Genomic DNA, 27,155 nt, shown 5'->3' on the forward strand with positions numbered 1-27,155 from the left:
TTCTGTCTTTGGGTTAGACAAAGACCTTAGGGTTAACTTTAGCTGAATTATATGTTTGTGTTATTAACTGTAAATGTATTCATGTTTGGTATCATTGTAATAGTCTCAGTACAAGGATTGTAATGATTTGATTGTGAGAATGTTTGGTACATTCTATAAGTGATATTTCTGATATATAAGATATCTCTCCTCATGTTCTTCAGATAGGTGTGAAGTAGGTGTGAGTAGGTGTGTCTGATGCCAAGTGGAGAACCAACCAAGTGGGCTTGTTTTGCCTCCAATTCTTCCTTTGTTTAACCCATACAAAAGTGACTAGCTTGCAATGTTTGTCAGACTAACGAGAACTAGATGGAGAACTGAAGCAGAGAATACTGAGAATCTGGTGAAACACATGATGGGGTGACACAAACTTGCATCTCTCCATTGAGGGGCACTAGCCCCTCATTGAAAAGAATAAAAGCCTGGATCCTGATATATTCCATCGTCCTGACTGAGTCTTAAGAGAAATATGGTAGTAAAAAGATACTATCAATATGAAAATGCAAAGTCTCGAATAGACTCTTGTTCTCCTTGCCTCCGTTTCCTCACCCGGTCTGCTAACTCGTCTTCATAGTCTTCGGACAAGAAAGCGGAAAGAAAGTCCTTCTGAAACTCAGCCCAAGACACAACCTGAGTTCTGGCAATTTCCCACCAATCGCGAGCGGTGCCATGCAGAACAGTCATAAAGGTGGCAAGGATCTCTGCATCAGACAGAGGATGACCAGCCAGAAAGTCTTGACACTTGGACAAATACAGAAGAGGATCCTGATCATCATGTGATCTGCCATAGGTAGGAAACAGATGGTCTGTTTTGATGACACTGGGTTGTCCTGGGGCCAGGTGAATTGAACTGAGCAGAGGCTTTGAACGGGAAAGGAGGGAATTTGTGTTAGAAAAACTGCTTTCAATATTTTTTTCAAGAGCCTTCAATTTACAGACAGAAAACAGTGAACAAAACAGTAAGTTGCTCATGGCAACACATAATTGATAAAGCACGCTAACACAATGATCCATTTTTTGTGACAGGATATTATGAGTGGCAAGGAAACTCTGGTGATGGCCATGAATGTCCTGCTGAACTTCACTTTGCAGCTGTTCCACCATAAAGCGGACTTCACTGAGCTGTGCGGTGTCCTGACTTTTCATCTCCTCAGCAATCATGGTCTTTATTCCCTTTAGCATTTTGTCTAATTCAACATCTAGTTGGTCTTTATATTCTGCATTAGTTGTATCAAGTTTAATAAACTGTTCCTCTGTTTTGTCAGCAAAAACCTTCAGTTTGGCCTCTAAATGAAAACGACTCCGTCCCATTTGCTTTGACAGATCACACACCTGACTATTGCAGTAATCTAATTTCTCAAAAAGCAAAGACCAGTTCTCTGCATGGCCCAAAGACTGCAAAGCCAGTCTTCCAAGGGTTTTTCCAGGCGTAGGAAGGGTAGAAGGCAAGTCACGCTGAGCTGAGGGTGCAGAAGAACAAGTGGATGGAGAAGTAGCCATCTCCATGTCAGGTTCTTGAGCATCTCCTGGTGGTGGAGAACTGCCTGGAAGCAATCTTAGGGGCATAGAACCAGGACAATCAGACATTCCTGAAACTTTGGGTAAGTTTGGTGGGCTAGTCAGACGACTAGGTAGAGTAGTTGGCTGGGGAGGATATGGAAAATACACATTTTGCGGAGTGGCTATATTGGGTGGAGCAAGAAGACTAAGATCCAAAAGTGACTTGGAATGAGTGGAATCTAGCTGATCACCTTGGGCAGACATGATTCATTAATAATGGTCCTCACTGAGATGACTTACAGTAAGTGAATGCTACAGTGAATGAACACCCTATAGTGCACAGTAGCACAGGCTACAGATTAGAGTATCTGCTGAAAAAAGAGCAGGAGAGGGTAGAAAAAAACAGCAGCAGTAAGAGAACTACTCTAATATCTCACAATATTGCATTCAAAACACACAGTTCATTAGTTAACTAGATGTACCGTAGAGCGGTACAAAATATGACCGCCGCCCAGTCCAGCACATTTTTTCCTCAAAAATAAATGACGCTGAAAGGCCTATATGATTTTAACTCTCACTGGTATCTGCTAGACAACAAGTACCAAAACATGATTAGTTCATAGATTTCACATGTAAAATAAATTTTATACAACCCCACCCCCATCTTGCCTGTTCATAATTCTGAGAAATTATTGTGTGCATGTGTGCGTGTACATGTTTATGTTTATGTGTGTGTGTGTGTGTGTGTGCGTGCGTGCTTGTGTGTGTGCCTGCGTATGTGCCTGTCTTTGTGCATGTGCATGCATGCGTACATATGTCTACTGTGTGAGTATGTGTCATACGTATGATTACTGTGAATGTATGTGTGTGCGTGTGTATCTGTTTATGCACATGTGTGCACATAGAATGGGTTAAGATGACCCCTGGAGGCAAACATACAGAAAAAATTGGTCATCCTAGGCCCTACGATTCTCAAGATATTCACAGAAAACTGTGTCTGCCCTACCCTCCTTTCGGGGGTCCAGTCCAGCGGGGGGGCTACAGATCAAAACAAAAAATGATGGTTCCATGCTATCCATGTGGGGTTCATTGCCCACCAAGTTTCGTGTACCCCGGTCTTTCAGTGTCCTGGGAATCCTTGTAGGTGTACGGTCACTAAATGTACACATAAATTATTTTATTGTAAGGCCCCCCATGAACGAAAGTTCACAAAACTTGGCATGCATTCGGAGGGGTCATAATGATCCTACACTTTCAATTTCGTGCAGTTTTGACCATGTCAGCCAGAGATATTGTGATGAAAACACCTAATTTTTTGCTTTTTAATTTTTAACTAGGTGGCGCTACATGAAATAAGTGGTAATGGGATGGGTTGACATGTCCCCTTAAGACCAACATACAAAAAAAAGGTGGACCTCCTAGGCCCTACGGTTCTCGAGATATTCACAGAAAACGTTCTCCGGCCACCTACAGGCCAGTTAGTGTATAGTAACATAAATTCATTTATTGTGTGGCCCCCCATGAGCGGAATTCCACGAAACTTGGCATGCATTCAGAGGGTGTCATAATGATCCTACACCTCCAATTTCGTGCAGTTTTGACTATGTTAGGTCACAGATACCTGCGATTACAACACCTCATTTTTACTTTTTTGTGTTTAACTAGGTGGCGCTATACATGAAATGAGTGGTTATGGAATGGGTTGACATGGCCCCTTGAGATCAACAAAGTCAAAACTGTACAAAATGTAGGTGTATGAATGAAGTGTAGGATCATTATGACACCCTCTGTATGCACGCCAAGTTTCGTGGAATTCCGTTCATGGGGGGCCACAAAAAAAATGAATTTATGTTACTATACACCAACTGGCCTGTAGGTGGCCGGAGACAGTTTTCTGTGAATATCTCGATAACCGTAGGGCCTAGGAGGTCCACCTTTTTTTTGTATGTTGGTCTTAAGGGGGCATGTCAACCCATCCCATTACCACTTATTTCATGTATAGCGCCACCTAGTTAAAAATTAAAAAGCAACAAATTAGGTGTTTTCATCACAATATCTCTGGCTGACAAGGTCAAAACTGCACGAAATTAAAAGTGTAGGATCATTATGACACCCTCCGAATACATGCCAAGTTTTGTGTACTTTCGTTCATGGGGGGCCTTACAATAAAATAATTTATGTGTACATTTAGTGACGTACACCAACAAGGATTCCCGGGACACTGAAAGACCGGGGTACACAAAACTTGGTGGGCATGTACCCCCACATGGATAGCATGGAACCGTAATTTTTCGTTTTGATCTGTAGCCCCCCGCTGGACTGGACCCCCCGAAAGGAGGGTAGAGCAGACACAGTTCTCTGTGAATATCTTGAGAACTGTAGGGCCTAGGATGACCATTTTTTTCCGTATGTTTGCCTCCAGGGGTCATGTTAACCCATTTCATGTGCACACATGTGCACAAACAGATACACACACACACACACACACATACATTCACAGTAATCATACGTATGACACATACTCACACAGTAGACATATGTACGCTTGCATGCACAGGCACATACGCAGGCATACACACAAGCACGCACACACACACACACACACACACACACACACACACACACACACACACACACATAACATAAACTTACATTTCTCAGAATTATGAACAGGCAAGATGGAGGTGGGGTTGTAAAAAATGAATTTTACATGTGAAATCTATGAACGAATCATGTTTTGGTACTTGTTGTCTAGCAGATACCAGTGAGAATTGAGTGTGGATAATGCAATTTAGTGAGACAGTTAGAATCATATAGGCCTTTCAGCGTGATTTATTTTTGTGGAAAAAATGTGCTGGACTGGGCGGCGGTCATATTTTGTACCGCTCTGCGGTACATCTAGTTATCATTTAAGTAGGCAGGCAGAGCATGTCATGAATGTGTGTGTAGGCCTGTCAAACTCGATTCCTTTTAAGGATCCGGGTTATTCTGAGTCACTCACTAAACTGATCCGGGTTGAACGAGTCACTTGAGTCACTTGAGTCAGTATTGCTAAATCACAAAGAAATTCAGTCCTACGTTCAAGCAGTGCAGTGGGGTGCTTAATTTCGTTAAGTGCCTTCTCATGTTGGATGTGGATCCTCCATGATTTGAAACCAGGTTTTTGCAGTACTTGCATTTAGCCTAAGAGTTTTGCTCTCCTGGTCAAAGTGCATCCACACATTGTTCATCTTTTTGGTGCTCATGTTCAGAAACTTTGATCTTATTGACAGAGAGGGTAGCCTATATTATAATAATTAATTATGTGTTGTTGTTTTGTTAACAATAGAAAATTTGCCTAGGTCTAATGCTACTCTGCTACAATGTTTATTACCACTACTATATACTAATAGTAGGCTACTAGGAATCTATTCTAATAGGTATTATAGGCAGGTAATACTAGGCAACTAATATTATTAGCCTATTAATCATAGCTATATATATATATATATATATATATATATATATATATATATATATATATATATGTATATATATATCATGTTAGGTAGCCTAATATAATATCATATAATATAATATAATATAAAATAGCCTAATATAATAGCATCAAAACCTCACGGGAAAGAAAGCAGTTTGAGCCAGACTGTTTGTTTATTGTCTTAACCTAGCCTAAGCAATTGACTTTCAATGTAGACATAGAAACAGGTACGTAGAAATGCCCTGCAGTGAATAAATTATTGTTATTATTATTATTATTACTACTACTACTATTCTTATTAGGCCTATTATTATTATCACCTTGACACGAGTAGAAACTAGGCTACTTGCTCGTCTACAGATCCACTCATGACAATGTAGCCGGCTGATTCGACTGACTCGCACTCATAACAACATAATGTAACCGGTACGCCCGGCTGATCCAAATGACCCAGGTAGGCTAGCCTACTCAAGCAACTCCATACAGAGCTTACAATGTTTCGGACTGTCTTCGCGACCTAATTGCATTTTAAAGTAGGCTATGCGTGCAGAATATGTATTTCAGAAGTGAAAGCATGGCTTTTGTTGTGGATTTTCTTTTAACCTTGACGAGGAGTTACTCGCTCCTCTAAAGATCCACTCATGACAACGTAGCCGGCTGATTCGGCTGACTCGCACTCATAACAACAACGTAACCGGCCCGCTTGGCTGATCCGACTGGCTAGCCTACTCTCCATACAGAGCTTGCAATGTTTCGGACTGTCTTCGCGACCTAATTGCATTTTAAAGTAGGCTATGCGTGCAGAACATATGTTATTTCAGAAGTGAAAGCATGGCTTTTGTTGTGGATTTGTTTTTCACCTTGACGAGGAGTTACCCTAAAGATCCACTCATGACAACGTAGCCGGCTGATTCGGCTGACTCGCACTCATAACAACCTAACCGGCCAGCCCGGCTGATTCGACTGACCCGGGTAGATAGGCTACTCAAGCAGCTCCATGAGCGTGCAGTTCGGACTGTCTGCACGACCTAATTGCATTTTAATATGCTACATCTATACACCAAATCTAATTATGTCTAGGCTACATGCAGAACATTGAATGTTATTTCAGAAGTGAAAGAAATGGCTTTTGTTGTGGAATTGCTTCACCTCGAGGAGGAGCTACTCGCTCTTGCAGATCCACTCATGACAACGTAGCCGGCTGATTCGACTGACCCGTACTCAACGTAGCCTAACCGGCCGGCTGATCCGACTAACCCGGATTGCTACTCAGCCGCTCCAATCTGAGTCCCATGGTCTGTGAGTCTGCAATGTTTCCGGCTCTGCGGGAAGTTAACCAGTTATCTCGGACTGCCTGCTCACTCAGTCGCTTGAGTTGATTTGTGGAGTTGTGGTGGCCTACGAAATTGTTACATTTTTGGCAGCTACGATGGCTAGGGCTAGGAGGCTAGCTAATGTTGCAAGAGGTTTGTGTGTGGCGCTGTTTATCGTTTTAGATTGAATTGTAGTAGGACTCAACTGATCCGGGTTAATGATACTAGAGACTCGCGACTCATGGGTTAATTTAAACTCTTAAATTTAACTTAAAGAGTTGATCAATTTAACTTAAATTTATCAACTCTCTGCTAAGCCCATAGAACGCCCATCCTTTTAGGATTTTTTTGAACTCCCATAACTTCATATAACATATATCATGTGCCGATATTTTAGCTTCTGTGTTATCTACATAAACAATAAAAGGCAAAACAAGACTCGACTACCTCGTACGTAACGTTAGGTTCCCGTAAGAAGAATGTTTAGCATGTCCGGTTGAAGGGAAGCTAACGCACTGAAGGGAGATAACCGTATTGTTTGGATAAGAAGCGTAGTCCAGCCAGCACGGAAACTCGTGAACAAAGCTATGTAGCCTACAATAGCATTGTAGCCTATGTTAAGGTAAAGCATAGAGGCAAGTAAACCTAATGGAAAAACAGTAGTTTTACCGTTAGGTAGTCTAACGATAATCATTTCAGAGGTTTTCGATGGATTGACGTAGGTCAGAAAAGTGGAAAGAAGATTAGCCTCAAGGCTATAACTTTTTTGTTTTGTTTTACCATGACTGTTTTTGAAGATGATCATGTGTGGTAGTTTCAACATTAACACGACTTGATATCACTTGTGAGGATGATATTAATAATAATACATAAATAAATGTTTAACTTTGATGGCGAAGGAAGTGTGAGAAGAATTTCTGTGTAGCCTATCTATCATATGAGTTACAAGATTCAGTTCGATGGCTAACGTCACGAAGTTAAGTGCGAGTCTGCGCAGTACTGAGGGACCAACTGAAAAATGACTCGGTATCCTCCCATTGAGAACGACGGAGTCTGTTCGTCCATTTCTTTTACTGTCTATGGTCCTGACTCAGAGGAATGGGAGGCAGCTATGTCCCAGCTAGCCGAGGATGCGACTCCGGTGGAGGATGTTGCTGCAGTGAGCCTGCACACCTCAACAGCAGCAGCGGGTAGTTGGCGGTTGGCACTCCGGTGGGCCCAGCACCAGAGGCAAAACGCAGTCGTCCCTGGGAGGTCTGGCTCCGGTGGGCCCAGCACCGAAGCACAATAGAGTCCGTCTCCAAAGGAGAATGCAACAGCGTCTCCTAGTTAGCTAATGTTAGCTAAACTGGCAGCTAACTAACTGGTTACACTGAAGATAAACACATAAAATCAATAAATCAGTCCCGAGACAGGTCATCCCACACCACCGCACTGATGCTCATGCATGTGGGCCTAAACACACCGAACAGTGCGAAATGCAGCACTGACTGGCGGAGCAGAGAAAACGGTGACCTCTCTCTTATCAGGGCAACTGGGACTATCCCCAGAGCCCGTTTACGGAGAGCCGGATCACTCCCTATTAACTCCATTGTACCTGCAATCTGCTGCAGTTCCACTAGGGGCGATCACGAATAAGTGCAAAAACAATGGGGGTCTATGGAGCTAGACGGCTAAATGTGTCTCTTTCACCTGGTTGTCGTTGACAAATCGAAGATTGGATTGTGGTTTCTGCAAGATCAATATGGATTATAGGTCAAAAGTTGAATGAACGAGTACTTATGTCCTTTCGATTTCTTACAGGTTGGGTCGTTGTTGCCCACAACTCACTAGCTTGCTGCTAATGAATGATGTCATTGACGCATTTGAAAGGCTTTTTAGAACAAATAAGTGACTCAAAAAATATAATACTCAGCGGTGTATATTTTCTCTGCCCCCTCTTTCGCATGCAACATTCCAATTTCTGGCCAAAAAATTATATCCCGAGAAAAGTGGATTTGATGGGTACAGCTCCATAGACCTCCATTCATTCTGCACTTATTCGTGAGCGCCCTCATGTGGAACCAGAACAGGAACTGCAACCAGTTCAGAAACCGGAAGTTTCCCGAGATTGGCGGTTCTCCCCTTATTAGACATTCTCTGCTATCCCCTTGCTGACGGGATAGAATGTTCACATTCCCCGCGATTTCGCGGGCATAAACAAATAATCATTGGCTGGTTAAACAATTCAAATTATTATTGGATAATATAAAATTCAAATAAAAACACAGAGAACAAACACATCTGATTGGTCTGTACCGAATTCCATATCAACATATTGCAAAAACATAAAGCATTATGGTCATTGTAGTGACAAAAATTAAACAGTGCGGTAATAAACACTATAAACAGATTTTACAGGTGCTTACACAGACATCAGAACTAAAACACAATGCAACAACCAGGGAATCCAACAACCATTGAGTCGCTCAGACATGTAGGGCAGGCAATTCACCCACAGCAAGTCCTGACCAATCAGATTTGTTTTCCTGCAGTCTCACCTAAAACCAAAGATATATAATGAAGAAGTGAAGTCATGTGGCACATGCTGTCTTTCTCACAGGAGTGTTCAGTCTCCTGGATAAATGTTAGCATATATTGAGGAGGAACAAAACCAAATCTCAACTTCATTCTGACATCATGCATGTCCAGGCGTGTCTGGCATTACATTAATACACAGGATTAGATGTTAAAATCCCTTGTGCCAAAATCCAAGGTAAAAACACATTCAGAAGCCCCTGCTCAAGTTTAACAAATCTTTCTTTTTCACAAAAACCTTCCAGAGTGTTAACATATTCTCTGTGCACCACTGTCATCATCATCATCATCATTTCTGCTAGTAAGGAGGTCATGATTTATGTGCAGTTTGCTTGTTTATCTCTATTCATGATTATGCAAAAAACTACTGGCCCACATTTCAAGGAAAGATGTAGCATAGTCACAAGAAGAACCTGATAAACCTGTTTGACCAGGTATCATGGCCAGCCTAAAGATATTAATGTTTGTGCCACTGTCTTAATACTGCTGTAGTATATATATACACATTGGCAGGGAGATGCCAACATCAGTAGGGCCTAATTCTTTCAACAAAGGAAAACAGGGTTTCTCTGATCACAAGAAAATAAACACCCATTATGTCATGTTTTTGTGGCAGCGGTAATATGAAGACAAGGGGGACCTTCAAACGTTGGAAATGCCATTCAATTCAATCAAACGTTCTTCAGTGTTTTGGGAAACAGTACGTATAGTAACATTTCTACAGAGAAGCCTAGCTTGCTCTGGTATATATATGTATATGTAATAATGTCATTATATGTTGCGTATCATAGCTAATATCTAAGGTTGTTTCTCACACAGGTGAGGCAGAGATGGTTCTCCTGTTGTTGTTGTTGTTGTCCTCCACTGTGTCCGTTCTGCAGGGACAGAGAGCGGTGCTCCACTGCCATCCTTTCAATCCTCCATCCTGCTTCTGTTCTCTCTCTCCTCCACCCTCCTCTTAGTCTAGAGGAATACGCCTGGATTCAGGGGAAAATAGGGCGGGGGGAATGTCTCCTTGTGAATATGCACATGTACTGGGTGTTTCATGAAAATACCGCCGACAGCGGACTAACAACCAAAACGATGGCGTTTAATTTGCCTTTGTAGCCATCTCTGGCTAGCCTTTGCTTAGGCAAATGAGACATAACTTCTGCAGAGGTTTAAAGCAAATGTTGTGACGGACTTCAATTTCTTCAAAAATCGACTCGAGGAGTTCAGGCATGATGGTGTTGAACGCCGAGCTGAAGTCCACAAACAGAATCCTGGCATACTGTACGTCCCTGGGGAGTCGAGGTGGTGCAGGGTGAATTGCAGTCCCATATTGACGTCGGCATCTGCCGACCTGTTTGCCCTGTAGGCAAACTGCAGGGGGTCCAGCAGGGGTCCTATTCTCTATATCCACATATTTACACATAAAATGCATGGATAAAAATTTACTCCATTTTGTGCATTATTCAAAGTATTTTCTGCAATTCCTCATGTTTATTAGCCTGACGAGCCAGACCCACATTAAAATGTAGGGTCTGGGCACTCACCCTTCGCAGTGCTCAGTCCGAGGGGCGGGATAATTGGTTGTCTTTCAAATTCTCTCTGCACGCAATAGGACAGCGCTATGAGTCCCATGCGTTTCCCACCAGCGGAGCTAGTTGGCTAGTTCAAACTTTTGCCAACTTAAAAAAAGCTTAACTCGTGTCACACTGTTCGCCAACAGCAACATTATCTTATTTGTTTTCAAGTAGCAGGGAATTCAAGCCAAACCGTTGCAACTCTGCCATCAATCATTATGTTAAGCCCGCCGAGCTCGAGCTCACAAGCTGCCGCTAGGGTGCGTCTAGATTTCTAGGCTACATGTTTATCATCTTGACATGTACGTAGCTCCTATAGTTCCACATCATGTCAGCTGGCATGAACCCACTGCAAGCACACACAGCCAGGATGCTTGCAAGGAAAAAAGGAGTTTTCTTTAGTTTATACAGCGTTCAGTCTTTATTCCAGTAAAACACACTCCTGATGGTGCTACACTGAAGACTGAACACGAGCTTCTCAAACTCTGGCACATTAGATGTAAATGAATGAGGCTTCTAATACCTAAAACAACCAAACACACCTAACACACATACTACCACGCACTTCATTTTCTTCCTTCCTTTCCCACCTTCTCCTACCTACTCCTCCTACACTTTGACTTTGACTAGTACTTATAATGTCTGCTCTCTCATCCTCTAATAGTGTTGACTGATGTTGACTAGTTCTTATGATGTCTGCTCTCTCATCCTCTAGTAATAGTGTTGACTGATGTTGACTAGTTCTTATAATGTCTGGTCTCTCATCCTCTAATAGTGTTGCCTGATGTTGACTAGTTCTTATAATGTCTGCTCTCTCATCCTCTAATAGTGTTGCCTGATGTTGACTAGTACAATGCTCTCCTCTAGTAATAGTGTTGACTGATGTTGACTAGATAGATAGATAGATAGATAGATAGATAGATAGATAGATAGATAGATAGATAGATACTTTATTGATCCCCAAGGGGAAATTCAAGGGTTGGTAGCATACAGACACCACACACAATAAAGACAGTAGAAGATAAACATGATACTAAAATACTAAATATGCTATATAAGCTAAATCAAATATCAACATAGTGTGCTTAAGGATGATCAAGCATGACAGGGCAGGGACTGAGCCTGTGATTCAGTGTGCAGCTGAGGATGATCGCTTCCTTGTTGTCCCTGTCAAGGGTGCCATGGTCGTGGACCCCTCAACAGACACAAGCAAGATGCAATTTACAGTATTTACAAATACAGTTGAAAGGGTGGGGATATTAATATGGACATATAAGAGAATAATGTATAATGTAGACAAGATAATATAACAAAACCATGTCAGTGCAAGAATAGGTTGAGGCAAAAGGGTTACAGTCATTGGTCAAGTATTGAGTATAAGGTATTAAGCATCAAGTACGGCCACAGTACTACTAGACTATAGTTCTGTCTGCGCTCTTATCCTCTAGTAAGAGTGTTGCCTGATGCAGTAGTGTTTCCTAGATAAGGTCTCCTCTGTATTCTAGCTTGAATCGTGTTATTCTTTGTTCTGTAGCTTGAGTGTTGTTCATTGTTCTGTAAGTCGTTCTGGATAAAAGCATCTGCTAACTGAATCAATGCAAATGTACTGCCATCAGGTAACAATGTGGGTGATAACTGAGTTTCGGTGGCCGTCTGGCTGTGATGGTTCTGCCCACACCTCCTCCCTCCTCCTCCCGTTGCCCCATTGTATGACTGATGGCTGTCGTTTGGCCTTTCTGTCTCCAGGTGAAAGCCTGACACTAGAGAGGGAACCTTTATCTAACATCAAAACACCATGTGGCAGACAAGTCATGTCATGTCAAGTCAAGACTGCAAAAACTAATTTCTAACCAAGTTTTATTAATATTATATTAAGACTATAAGACTACAAATCTAGTTGGTATTGATTTCAGCATAAAGGGATTTACTTAGAGCTCTCTTGCGAGATTATTTTGACTTAATTTAATAAATAACAGTTTAGGTTTAACAATTTGTATTTATTTTAAGGACTTTAAAAACAACACCATTTGACCAAAGTGCTGTACAATTGAAAGTGCAGGGGGAACAGTAAAACAACATAAGTGAAAGCAGAATCTGCAGTTATATAATTAGATTCAACTTATATTCAACTTTATTGTCATTGTGCAAAGTACAAGTACAAAGCCAACGAAATCGGCTGCCGTTTGGCCTTTTCTGTCTCCAGCCTGACACCAGACCCTTTATCTATATGCATTAACATCAAAACACCATGTGGCAGACAAGTCATGTCAAGTCTATGTATAAAGCACTTTAAAAACAACACCAGCTGACCAAAGTGCTGTATTATAATTGGAGGTTCAGACCCCTGATAGGCAGGTAATGATGAGGCATCAAACATGAGTAGAGACGCTAGTACAAATAACAGAACAAGAGCAGTATGACCTGCAGTGATATAATAAAAAATTATTAAAATTCAAATAGAAAATTAATGGATGAATTCCTCTTGGGGATCAATAAAGTATCTATCTATCTATGTATCTGTGTCTAAAAATACAATACAATGTAGATCACTTTGACGGATTTTGTAAGACATGTCCAAACATTGTGAATGTCCATTGATCTGAATGTAGTCTAATAATTTTCAATGTTCATTTGTTCTGGATGTAATCTTTGACTAAACTACTTTGCTTTACACATGCATGAGACTACACTAACCAATCAGAATCATTCTGTCACTTCAAGGCTCCTCCCTCTGATTTGTGTCAGAGCACAGGTGAACAATAGGCTCAATCATTTGGCCAGAGATGACCAATCCACCCCTCAGACTGGAGATCTGAAAGACTGAAGGAAGAATTTTGCAGAAGGACTCAGGACTCTACATTCCATTAGGACTCAGGAATCTACTTTCCATCAGGACATCATTGTTAGGGGTCATCACATACTTTACAGTGAGCTTAGAAAATGGCCTCCAAGCGTTTTTTTTCCGAAGAGGATTTCTCTTGTCCTGTGTGCCAGGACATCTTCAAGGATCCTGTCATCATGACATGTAGTCACAGTGTGTGTAAAGTCTGTCTGCAGAAGTTCTGGGAAACAAAAGGACACCAAGAATGTCCTATATGCAGGAAAAGATTCACAAATTCAAATCCGCAACTTAACTTGGACCTAAAGAACTTGTGTGAGACCTACTTACAGCAGAGAAGTCACAGAGCTTCAGCAGGGTCTGAGGTGCTCCTCTGCAGTCTGCACAGTGAGAAACTCAAACTCTTCTGTCTGGAGGATAAGCAGCCTGTGTGTGTGGTGTGTAGAGACTCAAGGGAACATAAGAATCACAACTTTAGTCCTGTTGTTGAGGTTACACATGATTATAAGGTAAGATGAGTTCCAATGTTTTATTATATTATGTTATTTCATGTTATTTAAATGATATTGGGGTTCATTCATAAAACCACATTAAGCCTTTGAGACTTGACCATAACTGCTCTAAATAGAAAGCTGATTTTGTTCTTTGTCTTTCATCGTGGCAATGTACTGAGTTTGAATGCATGTTTATTTGTGTTGTTGCAGCATAACTGTTGTATATTTCATGTGTCAGGAGCAACTGAGGACAGAGATGGCCAAGCTGAAAGAAAAGATGAAGAAACATAAAGAAACTAAACTAAGCAGTGATGAAACAGCAAAACACATTAAGGTAAAGAGAAGACTCACAGAGGATATGCTATTGGCATTTTGAATGTAAAATATTGTATATACATGATGTATATATGTGCTATTTAAGACACAGGCCCTAAACACAGAGAAGCAGATCAAGGAGGATTTTGCGCAGCTTCACCAGTTTCTACGAGATGAAGAGGCAGCCAGGATAGCTGTACTGAGGGAGGAAGAGGAGCAGAAGAGTCAGATGATGAAGGAGAAGATTGAGAAGATGTACAGGGAGATCGCATCTCTCTCAATCACAATCACAGACATAGAGGAGCAGATAAATGCTGATGACATCACATTCTTGCAGGTAAGAACCCTCCCCTCACATCTGACACACACACACACACACAAACGCACGCATACACACACACACACATACACACACACACACACACGCATGCATGATGGTGTTGAACGCCGAGCTGAAGTCCACAAACAGAATCCTGGCATACTGTACGTCCCTGGGGAGTCGAGGTGGTGCAGGGTGAATTGCAGTCCCATATTGACGTCGGCATCTGCCGACCTGTTTGCCCTGTAGGCAAACTGCAGGGGGTCCAGCAGGGGTCCTATTCTCTATATCCACATATTTACACATAAAATGCATGGATAAAAATTTACTCCATTTTGTGCATTATTCAAAGTATTTTCTGCAATTCCTCATGTTTATTAGCCTGACGAGCCAGACCCACATTAAAATGTAGGGTCTGGGCACTCACCCTTCGCAGTGCTCAGTCCGAGGGGCGGGATAATTGGTTGTCTTTCAAATTCTCTCTGCACGCAATAGGACAGCGCTATGAGTCCCATGCGTTTCCCACCAGCGGAGCTAGTTGGCTAGTTCAAACTTTTGCCAACTTAAAAAAAGCTTAACTCGTGTCACACTGTTCGCCAACAGCAACATTATCTTATTTGTTTTCAAGTAGCAGGGAATTCAAGCCAAACCGTTGCAACTCTGCCATCAATCATTATGTTAAGCCCGCCGAGCTCGAGCTCACAAGCTGCCGCTAGGGTGCGTCTAGATTTCTAGGCTACATGTTTATCATCTTGACATGTACGTAGCTCCTATAGTTCCACATCATGTCAGCTGGCATGAACCCACTGCAAGCACACACAGCCAGGATGCTTGCAAGGAAAAAAGGAGTTTTCTTTAGTTTATACAGCGTTCAGTCTTTATTCCAGTAAAACACACTCCTGATGGTGCTACACTGAAGACTGAACACGAGCTTCTCAAACTCTGGCACATTAGATGTAAATGAATGAGGCTTCTAATACCTAAAACAACCAAACACACCTAACACACATACTACCACGCACTTCATTTTCTTCCTTCCTTTCCCACCTTCTCCTACCTACTCCTCCTACACTTTGACTTTGACTAGTACTTATAATGTCTGCTCTCTCATCCTCTAATAGTGTTGACTGATGTTGACTAGTTCTTATGATGTCTGCTCTCTCATCCTCTAGTAATAGTGTTGACTGATGTTGACTAGTTCTTATAATGTCTGGTCTCTCATCCTCTAATAGTGTTGCCTGATGTTGACTAGTTCTTATAATGTCTGCTCTCTCATCCTCTAATAGTGTTGCCTGATGTTGACTAGTACAATGCTCTCCTCTAGTAATAGTGTTGACTGATGTTGACTAGATAGATAGATAGATAGATAGATAGATAGATAGATAGATAGATAGATAGATAGATACTTTATTGATCCCCAAGGGGAAATTCAAGGGTTGGTAGCATACAGACACCACACACAATAAAGACAGTAGAAGATAAACATGATACTAAAATACTAAATATGCTATATAAGCTAAATCAAATATCAACATAGTGTGCTTAAGGATGATCAAGCATGACAGGGCAGGGACTGAGCCTGTGATTCAGTGTGCAGCTGAGGATGATCGCTTCCTTGTTGTCCCTGTCAAGGGTGCCATGGTCGTGGACCCCTCAACAGACACAAGCAAGATGCAATTTACAGTATTTACAAATACAGTTGAAAGGGTGGGGATATTAATATGGACATATAAGAGAATAATGTATAATGTAGACAAGATAATATAACAAAACCATGTCAGTGCAAGAATAGGTTGAGGCAAAAGGGTTACAGTCATTGGTCAAGTATTGAGTATAAGGTATTAAGCATCAAGTACGGCCACAGTACTACTAGACTATAGTTCTGTCTGCGCTCTTATCCTCTAGTAAGAGTGTTGCCTGATGCAGTAGTGTTTCCTAGATAAGGTCTCCTCTGTATTCTAGCTTGAATCGTGTTATTCTTTGTTCTGTAGCTTGAGTGTTGTTCATTGTTCTGTAAGTCGTTCTGGATAAAAGCATCTGCTAACTGAATCAATGCAAATGTACTGCCATCAGGTAACAATGTGGGTGATAACTGAGTTTCGGTGGCCGTCTGGCTGTGATGGTTCTGCCCACACCTCCTCCCTCCTCCTCCCGTTGCCCCATTGTATGACTGATGGCTGTCGTTTGGCCTTTCTGTCTCCAGGTGAAAGCCTGACACTAGAGAGGGAACCTTTATCTAACATCAAAACACCATGTGGCAGACAAGTCATGTCATGTCAAGTCAAGACTGCAAAAACTAATTTCTAACCAAGTTTTATTAATATTATATTAAGACTATAAGACTACAAATCTAGTTGGTATTGATTTCAGCATAAAGGGATTTACTTAGAGCTCTCTTGCGAGATTATTTTGACTTAATTTAATAAATAACAGTTTAGGTTTAACAATTTGTATTTATTTTAAGGACTTTAAAAACAACACCATTTGACCAAAGTGCTGTACAATTGAAAGTGCAGGGGGAACAGTAAAACAACATAAGTGAAAGCAGAATCTGCAGTTATATAATTAGATTCAACTTATATTCAACTTTATTGTCATTGTGCAAAGTACAAGTACAAAGCCAACGAAATCGGCTGCCGTTTGGCCTTTTCTGTCTCCAGCCTGACACCAGACCCTTTATCTATATGCATTAACATCAAAACACCATGTGGCAGACAAGTCATGTCAAGTCTATGTATAAAGCACTTTAAAAACAACACCAGCTGACCAAAGTGCTGTATTATAATTGGAGGTTCAGACCCCTGATAGGCAGGTAATGATGAGGCATCAAACATGAGTAGAGACGCTAGTACAAATAACAGAACAAGAGCAGTATGACCTGCAGTGATATAATAAAAAATTATTAAAATTCAAATAGAAAATTAATGGATGAATTCCTCTTGGGGATCAATAAAGTATCTATCTATCTATGTATCTGTGTCTAAAAATACAATACAATGTAGATCACTTTGACGGATTTTGTAAGACATGTCCAAACATTGTGAATGTCCATTGATCTGAATGTAGTCTAATAATTTTCAATGTTCATTTGTTCTGGATGTAATCTTTGACTAAACTACTTTGCTTTACACATGCATGAGACTACACTAACCAATCAGAATCATTCTGTCACTTCAAGGCTCCTCCCTCTGATTTGTGTCAGAGCACAGGTGAACAATAGGCTCAATCATTTGGCCAGAGATGACCAATCCACCCCTCAGACTGGAGATCTGAAAGACTGAAGGAAGAATTTTGCAGAAGGACTCAGGACTCTACATTCCATTAGGACTCAGGAATCTACTTTCCATCAGGACATCATTGTTAGGGGTCATCACATACTTTACAGTGAGCTTAGAAAATGGCCTCCAAGCGTTTTTTTTCCGAAGAGGATTTCTCTTGTCCTGTGTGCCAGGACATCTTCAAGGATCCTGTCATCATGACATGTAGTCACAGTGTGTGTAAAGTCTGTCTGCAGAAGTTCTGGGAAACAAAAGGACACCAAGAATGTCCTATATGCAGGAAAAGATTCACAAATTCAAATCCGCAACTTAACTTGGACCTAAAGAACTTGTGTGAGACCTACTTACAGCAGAGAAGTCACAGAGCTTCAGCAGGGTCTGAGGTGCTCCTCTGCAGTCTGCACAGTGAGAAACTCAAACTCTTCTGTCTGGAGGATAAGCAGCCTGTGTGTGTGGTGTGTAGAGACTCAAGGGAACATAAGAATCACAACTTTAGTCCTGTTGTTGAGGTTACACATGATTATAAGGTAAGATGAGTTCCAATGTTTTATTATATTATGTTATTTCATGTTATTTAAATGATATTGGGGTTCATTCATAAAACCACATTAAGCCTTTGAGACTTGACCATAACTGCTCTAAATAGAAAGCTGATTTTGTTCTTTGTCTTTCATCGTGGCAATGTACTGAGTTTGAATGCATGTTTATTTGTGTTGTTGCAGCATAACTGTTGTATATTTCATGTGTCAGGAGCAACTGAGGACAGAGATGGCCAAGCTGAAAGAAAAGATGAAGAAACATAAAGAAACTAAACTAAGCAGTGATGAAACAGCAAAACACATTAAGGTAAAGAGAAGACTCACAGAGGATATGCTATTGGCATTTTGAATGTAAAATATTGTATATACATGATGTATATATGTGCTATTTAAGACACAGGCCCTAAACACAGAGAAGCAGATCAAGGAGGATTTTGCGCAGCTTCACCAGTTTCTACGAGATGAAGAGGCAGCCAGGATAGCTGTACTGAGGGAGGAAGAGGAGCAGAAGAGTCAGATGATGAAGGAGAAGATTGAGAAGATGTACAGGGAGATCGCATCTCTCTCAATCACAATCACAGACATAGAGGAGCAGATAAATGCTGATGACATCACATTCTTGCAGGTAAGAACCCTCCCCTCACATCTGACACACACACACACACACAAACGCACGCATACACACACACACACATACACACACACACACACACACACCCACAGACAGACACACACACACACACGTTCAGCTGCACATTGTTAATGTTTATTCAGTTGATCTACAGTCAGTTTAGTGTTGGTGTGATGATCTCCTGTGACTGTGGGGTTGGTGTGGTTGGTTGGGGGTGTGATGATCTCCAGTGAGTCTTGTGTTGGTGTGGTTGGTTGGGGGGTGGGTCTGCGAGACTCTGTTATCTTTGGTGTGTGTGTGTGTGTGTGTGCGCGCATGTGTCGTCATCAGCAAAAAAATAAAATAAACACATTCGGTTTATTTTGTTATTTTCCAGAACTACAAGAGCACAGTGGAAAGGTGAGTGATCTGCCTCCTGTCTCTCTCTCTTCTCTGTGGTTCTGAACCCAAACCCACAGCAGCACTGACTCCTGAATGTTATTCCAGAGCCCAGTGCACACTGCAGGATCCAGAGAGGGTTTCAGGAGCTCTGATCAATGTGGCAAAGCACCTGGGCAACCTGAAGTTCAGAGTCTGGGAGAAGATGCAGGAGATTGTTCAGTACAGTGAGTAAAAGGGGACACATACCCAGACATACACACACTGTCAAACACACACACACACACTGTTGAATATATGGAGCATACCGTGATGCATAAAGGAAGTGTACATACTGTAGAGCACACGACCCCCCAACACACACACACACACACACACACACACACACACACACACACACACACACACACACACACACACACACACACACACACACACACACACACACACACACCAGGGATGTCACTATTGAAACACAAGGGGGGCTTAGCCCCAAGGGTTGTAGGTAATGCGTGTGTGAAAAATATTGATCACATCTTAAAATGGCTTCAATGAATTGGTATTAACAGGGACACCATGCCGTTAGTTTTCCCTTTCGCAATATTGCTGATTATAACATAACAGTCTGCGGGGACTGATATTGTATCTCGTCAGTGGCTCCCCAAGAAAATGTTAACAGGGGTGGTTAAATAAGTCCATTGCCAATCTTGGGTTGGCATACCAAAACAGAACAACTTGGGCGGGGGGGGGGGGGGGGTACTCTGTGCGCGCAATTCAACAGAGAATAATGATGTGACATAGTATTACTATATATTTTTAGATTTTTTTATCATCTTAGGGTGGCTTCATGTACACGTACGCTCACACATGCACACACACACACACACTCAGACACACATGCACACACACACATTTGTTCACTCACGCATATACTCTCATACATGTATTCTCACATATGCACACACACACACACACACACACACAAACACTTTTATTCGGTCATTTGAGTGAAGTGGGGTGCTAAAAGGGATACAAATTAATCTCATTTTGTGTGTGTGTGTGTGTGTGTGTGTGTGTGTGTGTGTGTGTGTGTGTGTATGTGTGTGTGTGTTTCACTCAGACCATATGTGTTTTTCCTTCGCAGCTCCTGTGACTCTGGATCCCAACACTGCAAACCCATGTCTCATCCTGTCTGAGGATCACACCTACACACTTTCACACACACTTTCACTGAGAGAGTGTTTCCATACTTTAATGGAGGTAGACTCTCTCCTCTGAGGATCTTACTACGTTTTGAGTAAGAGTGGAGCAGCCCAGTTAGAGCTGATAGTGTCTCTGTCTGGACCAGAACTGACCAGCATGGAGAAATTAGGGCCCCTGCTTTTCTCTTTTTACACCACTTTCTTAAAGGAAAAATCCGGTATTTAGCACTTTGAGTCCCTTTTCTGGTTTGTTTTGGATGAACTAGAGTGGTGGGCACCGAAATTTTGACGATTGGTCCTGTCTCGACCTTTCTGACTCGTTTTGAATCGCCTTTGACTGCTCAAGGTGGCTGCCAACAGGCATACTGTAGTAGGCTACTCAAACATGCCTTAAAACAACCCTTAACGTTCGTTTACAAAACTGTGCAACTCACCGAGTGGCCTTAAAAAGGGCCTTAAAGTGCTAAAAACCGGAATTTTCCTTTAAGTGAGACCATTCGCTCCCATGGATTTGACCAACACTGCTATGCGGACAATACTCAGCTTTACCTATCTTTCCCACATGATGACCCTAGCGTTTCCAATTGGATTTCTGCATGCCTTAAGGATATTTCAATCTGGATGAAAGATCGGCACCTTCAGCTTAATCTCTCAAAAACTGAGCTTTTGGTGTTTCCAGCTAAAACTAGTTATTCCCCAACAGATTAACATCCAGTTTGACTCATCCTCACTGACCCCAACTAGATCGGCACGTAACGTTGTAACTGATCACTGACCCCAACTAGATCGGCACGTAACGTTGTAACTGATCACTGACCCCAACTAGATCGGCACGTAACGTTGTAACTGATCACTGACCCCAACTAGATCGGCACGTAACGTTGTAACTGATGACCGACTTCTCTGAGCGTTGTAGCCTCAACTGCAAAATCATGTCGGTTTAACATTAAGAAGATCAGACCCTCTCTGACACAAGATTCCACACAAATTCTTGTACAGGCCATGGTCATCTCCAAGCTGGACTATTGTAATTCACAGTTAGCTAGCCTACCTACTTGTAGTAAGATCGTTACAACTTATTTAGAATGATTCATTCTGCCAAAAAGGACACATGTAACTCCTCTCTTAGTTACTCTCCGCTGGCTCGCTATAGTGTCCAGAGTTAAATTTACATCTCTCATGTTGGCCTATAGAACACTGACTGGATCTGCTCCCGACTATGTTAATTCAATGATCAAGATGTAGCCTATATCCCCAACCGCCAAACTGCGATCTTCTGATGAGCGTCTATTGTGCCGATCGTCTATTCTATTGCATCAACGCTAGGTAAAATTCAAGACTCTTTTCCTCAGTGGTTTCGTGTTGGTGGAATGAGTTGCCCAGTCCTCTCTGGTTGTGCATTTATGATTCGTTCATTTGATATTCAATAAAGAATCCAAAATCTATAATTGTTCCTATGTCAATAATGAATTTTAGACAAATCACATTTAGTTAGCCTATTGTAGTAGGGCAACATCAGATAATAGGTTGGTTGTCAACAGGTTTTATTATGTTTATAATGCTCAGAGGCACCTTGTCAACAGGCAAGGCAGGCAACAGCTTGAAGCCCCGAGCCGCTAGGTGGACCCCCGTGACCTGGTCTCAGCGCATTTGCCGGTGGGACAAGCAAGAATTTCGTCCATAGAGATGGAAGGATGGGTTATGAGATTTTGCGTGCTCCTGTCCTCTTACACAGTACATCTGTATATATGGGGCGTACCACCACGAAATGAGTCCAGTTTGACAAAATAAAACAAATGGTTTTATTGGATATTCATAGTTTAAAACAAGGGGTCATTTGTTCAAATCTGTTTAGCCAACTAAGAGATATTGGCCAAAATGTGAAGGCTATCCTCATCTAAGCAAAAATAACAAGTTTTGAGAAAATCAGCTTTAAAGTTTGAGGAGTGTAAATGAGTGCAGCTTCTAAATGCTCCATTTACGCAGGCTGTAAAACTCGTGAGGCTTGTGAGGTAGCCTATAATGTTCGATCAACTTCTGAAAACGAGGACAAAAATATGTCAATGAGTGATAGATAAGAGGTGTTTAAGAAATGTGTGTCGTGGGGCCTATAACACCTGCACTACCTGAACTACCTGTTTGGGTTGCCCGTGACCAGCCAAAACATTTAATAGCAGGGAATGTGGTGGGCAGACGAATGACTCCAAGACAAAGTATTATATACTCTAGTGTCTTTTATTAATGAATTTATGTTACAGTCAGGAATAATAGTAAAACATCCATAAGCTAATTTGGCATATCCTTCATCTCAGCAGTCCAGCAGTCACAGAATTAAAATAAAACCTAACCTAAAAGGTCCAAGCAATCCATACCGGCACCAGTCATAGCGTTACGCTTCTACCGGCCACTGCACCCAGAACAGAGGAACAGTGAGGTTGTAGGCGACGGACCAACATCCAAACAGCAACAGTGGGCCTAGCAGTAGCAGCGGGCAGGTTAATGGGTCTATTATCAGACATTGTGAACACCAGGGAGGGGTAATTGACACACAAAACACACATGAATTAGGCTACATGACACAGCACACAAAAACACACAAGATCAAATAATAAAATACATCAACATATTCACACCTGTGACACAGGAAGTGAGCTCATATATCAGCAATAGGCGTGTTCGACTTGAGGCAGATCTGTGCAGATCTGACTTGATGTGATGCATGCTGGGTTGAACACAATGCATACTGGGATGGACGCAATGCATACTGGTTAGAAATCCTGTCCGACTTCTGAAGCCGGAGAGGAACTGACCATGATGTCACCATATCACATGACTTTAAAAATTCCGCGGGAGTCTGAGTCTTAAGTCAGTTTGCGCAGTTGGCTTTCCTCGGCTGCACCAACATGGAACCGCCTCTGTGATGACATACCTTTCTCCTAATTGGTCCTCAGGCTCCAGACACAAATGACGCGGGTTAAGGATTGTCCCTACAGTCTATGGGATTTTCACATTCGTTATCTTATATGTTTGCTTTACAGTAATGTCCTTCTTTGCAAATGTTTTTCCGTTGTACATCTGGGGCCTGTACTACGAAGCGGGGTTTCTGGCTTATCTGGATAACTTCGAGAGTAACTTGATCACGTGTGGCGTAACTTCCCGATTAACCCGTACTACGAAAGGTGGATAGGTTTTAACCGAGGTATGCTGCCAGGGCAATTTACACTGCATCTCAAATCTGCTCCGAGCAGGTTATGTTCTTGGTTAACCCGAGGTTTCCGTTAACCACACCCTTTATAAGTACCACCCCTCCACTAACAATTTCTCCCGAGACATGTCGGCGTACCTGGATGATCCATACGACACGAGCGCAAATCGTGAGGGACTCTCTTCGCAGGGCGAGGGGTTTTAGAGACCGCCAGAAAATATATATAGCCTACCCGGACGATATTCTCTATGAAGATATAGATTGTCAGCCGAGGGAATTCGTTAGATGATCTAGGAAGACGTCTCATAGCAATGCCCGTACGTGGACATTCATGTGGTGATGCTGAACATCTGACCAAGAATACTGTATGTCCGAAATTAAATCGGACATAGGCCTACAGTATGCTGAACATCTGAGCAAGAATAAATCGGACATAGCCTACAGTAGGCCTAGGCCTAATAAATTAAAATCACCATTTTAACAAACGTAGTGAATTGAATGTCATATGACTGTACCCTGCACATAAAGGCTACACATTTCCACACCAGAATCCGACCGAATGCCTCCCTCAACCCCCTCCATAATCGGCCTTCCACTATTATTTGCGATGGCCAACTCCTCTGCTACTGTAAAACACTCTGGTGCCTTACAGTAGTGTTCAAAGACACCTTTTTCTTGTTAGCTGTAAAACAGAGGCCAAGTGAAGGCTATAAGCATACTAGGCCTACATGTTTTCATAATTAAGAAATATTAATGCAAGCTATGACTATATAAACCACTATTCTGAATAATGTGTTTGTGTTTCATTTTCACCTGCTGCCATGTGCGTTTGGCAATGGTGTTGCATCTGAAATGTTCACACACTAAATCAGTCAATGGGGCTACTTAAACATTCAATTATCCTTATTACTGTAATCTATATGCCCACTTCTAAATTGTGTTGCATCTGTAGGCATTTCTATGAACTAAAAATAAGTAATTTAATTATTTCAACTCATTAAATACATTCCGCAAGCTATTAATCCTCCGTAGGCTATTTGAAGAACATGTGGAAATAAAACTTTACTTTTAGGCATTTAGGATCTGCAATACGTTGCCAACAGCCTTGCCAGCTTGCTTTGTTCACTGCCGACGTATTTGATTTTTGTCGTTGAGTGGGTTTTAATTCCTCATAACTTGTCATAAATAATTGTGCATTCCTCATCCGTAAAATAAGGTGAACGCGTCATCACTGAAAGTGGTGATTTGCGCTGCAACCCGCCCCTTTTATGTGAACGCACACAAACTCCAATGAGGTTAACCCCGGCTCAACAAATCAACTTCATAATCAGCGTCGTAGTACCGATTAACACCACTAAAGATAACCAGGTTTTGTCAACCCCGGTTTAACAAAGTAACCCTGGGTTACATCTGGGTAGGTTAAGCTCCCTTCGTAGTACAGGCCCCTAGGTGCAGTTCAATGCAGTGTTCATGTATATGTTAGAATAAGTTAGATCATAATACTGTTTCTTCAGTGCATCATCCTAAATTGGTGAAGTGGCTAACACGTTAGTCTAGCGATCGGCCGACAGGGGTTCAAATCTTGTTAACCGTGAGTAGATTTTTGTGGTTTCTTCTTCACACCTGTCTGTCCAAAAATGAAAAGGTGCCAAACGGTGTGAAAGTAAATGTTCAAATAAGTAATGATTGGATTGGAGACCAAAGCACTATGCTACTTAATCCTTATTCAGTAGATTTGCTGCTATTCTCAATCCTTTGCATGCAGCATGCTTGATTATGTGTGATAATATCCACATAGAGTGATAGGCTATAGCTTCACTATTCCCTCTTTATTGGGTCCCTCCCCTCCCCCTTTCCTATCCCAAAAGACTAGCAGCAGGCCTACAGTGTCCCATGCACTGTAGCCTACTTACATGCACTGTAGGCCTACTTATAGGCTACTCTGTTTGATATGTCTGTATGTTTTGAAATGTCTCTGGGACGCTTGACATTTGGAGTGGATGAATGGACTGTAATTTGTATTTTTGTGTCATTCCTTCATACACTCATACATTCAAAAACAACAACGGAAATGAGCCCCAATTTGTGTTTATCCCTTTGACCAATGAGGACAATTTCATGTATTCATTCCTTTATTATAATACACATCCTTTGTATGGAAATATCAATAAAGAACTTTCCAACAATCAATTGGGATTTAGGTCATGTCATTTATTTTGTTGTGCAATCCACATAGACACATAATTAAACAATATTGTGTACATAGAAACATGGGAACACAAGAAAGGGTTCAAAATGATAAACAAAGTTGACTGGAATATTCAATGATATCCCCATATCAGCACATAATTTAGGGGGGGGAAATCATTAGACCCAGCCTACTTAGATGTCATTAACCTAAATATGTCAAAACTTACCTGTGCTTGCAAACTTACTCATGCCTGCATTTTGAAAACATGTTGAAGACAAAAATGTTTCCACAGCATAGTATTGGTTGGCTTTGTAGCTCCCCAGTAACGCGCAGACAAACGATGTTGAGTAAAAAACAGGGTGATCTTTATTCCATCGTCGACCATCAATCCCGTGAAAACTGACAATAAAACAACACTTATAACAGCTGCTTGCAGCAACCACATTGTATTAACACAGCAAGCTATCAGGCTAAGTTAGCTAAAACTTGTAAACATTCTCAACGTACCTCGTTGGCAGCTTGTTACCAAAAGGAGCTAAAACCAGATCTTGTATCTTGAATCTTCAACACATCTCATCACAACATATTCTACAATACATTTCTTACAAAACCAATGTAGTAACTAAACTTAAAAGTTACTGTTATTACATTTTCTTGTGGAAAGCGCTTATTACACTGCATCGCAGAACTTTTCTATCTCAGTGTCTCCCCAAAAAGGGTCCCACGGGTAGCGTATGCAAATTAGTTCCGCCCCAAGCTATTCAGAACATTATCATTAAGACATCACAATGCACATACATACAACTGTACAATAACAGTACTGAAATTACACACCACATGAATAAAACCTAATGTGTAGGCCACAAAACATGTTAATGAACTGATGGCAGTTACAGGGTTTGTTCATATTATGACGATTATAAGAAGAATATAATGGGGGGGGGGGGGGGGGGGCTTTCTTTCTACAATCAGTTGCTTAAATTAATTGATTATACCACAGGCATGCTGAATTTCCAAAATGCACGCTATTCACCGGTTGGTCACGTATTTAGGTTGGAACAGGTGTCCTATGTTAGGCCGTTACTCTAAGACCTTTATATATGGCCAAAAAGCTGCCACCCACTAGTGTCACAAGATGGAAACCCTAAAAATTCAGGACAAAGAGGAGACAGTGACACTTAAAGTGTCTAAAGAACTTGCCCAAAGGCTCAAAACTGGTGAGTGAACAGTACAATTGTTTTAAGGGGAAAAAGGGAATGTACTCAAACATTGATGACATAACTTATTCTCGG

General features: G+C 41.5%; 1 protein-coding gene across 1 annotated transcript in view; it reads left to right on the forward strand.

Moving 5' to 3' along the window:
- Positions 1–20,695, forward strand: part of LOC143100940 (uncharacterized) — a 31,783-nt gene extending 11,088 nt beyond the window's left edge. The window contains exons 2-9 of the mRNA XM_076264531.1: positions 13,644–13,820; positions 14,044–14,139; positions 14,227–14,457; positions 18,068–18,244; positions 18,468–18,563; positions 18,651–18,881; positions 19,264–19,492; positions 20,410–20,695. Coding sequence (XP_076120646.1) covers positions 13,644–13,820; positions 14,044–14,139; positions 14,227–14,457; positions 18,068–18,244; positions 18,468–18,563; positions 18,651–18,881; positions 19,264–19,290 — 1,035 coding nt within the window. The 3' untranslated portion in view covers positions 19,291–19,492; positions 20,410–20,695. The remainder of the gene's footprint in view (positions 1–13,643; positions 13,821–14,043; positions 14,140–14,226; positions 14,458–18,067; positions 18,245–18,467; positions 18,564–18,650; positions 18,882–19,263; positions 19,493–20,409) is intronic.
- The last annotated feature ends 6,460 nt before the right edge of the window (positions 20,696–27,155 follow it).

The sequence above is a fragment of the Alosa pseudoharengus genome, unplaced genomic scaffold (assembly GCF_046254945.1).
Source record: "Alosa pseudoharengus isolate Yale_2024_CS ecotype anadromous, Long Island Sound unplaced genomic scaffold, YU_APseudo_1.1 YU_APseudo_1.1_scf_3, whole genome shotgun sequence".
Lineage (NCBI taxonomy): Eukaryota > Metazoa > Chordata > Actinopteri > Clupeiformes > Clupeidae > Alosa > Alosa pseudoharengus.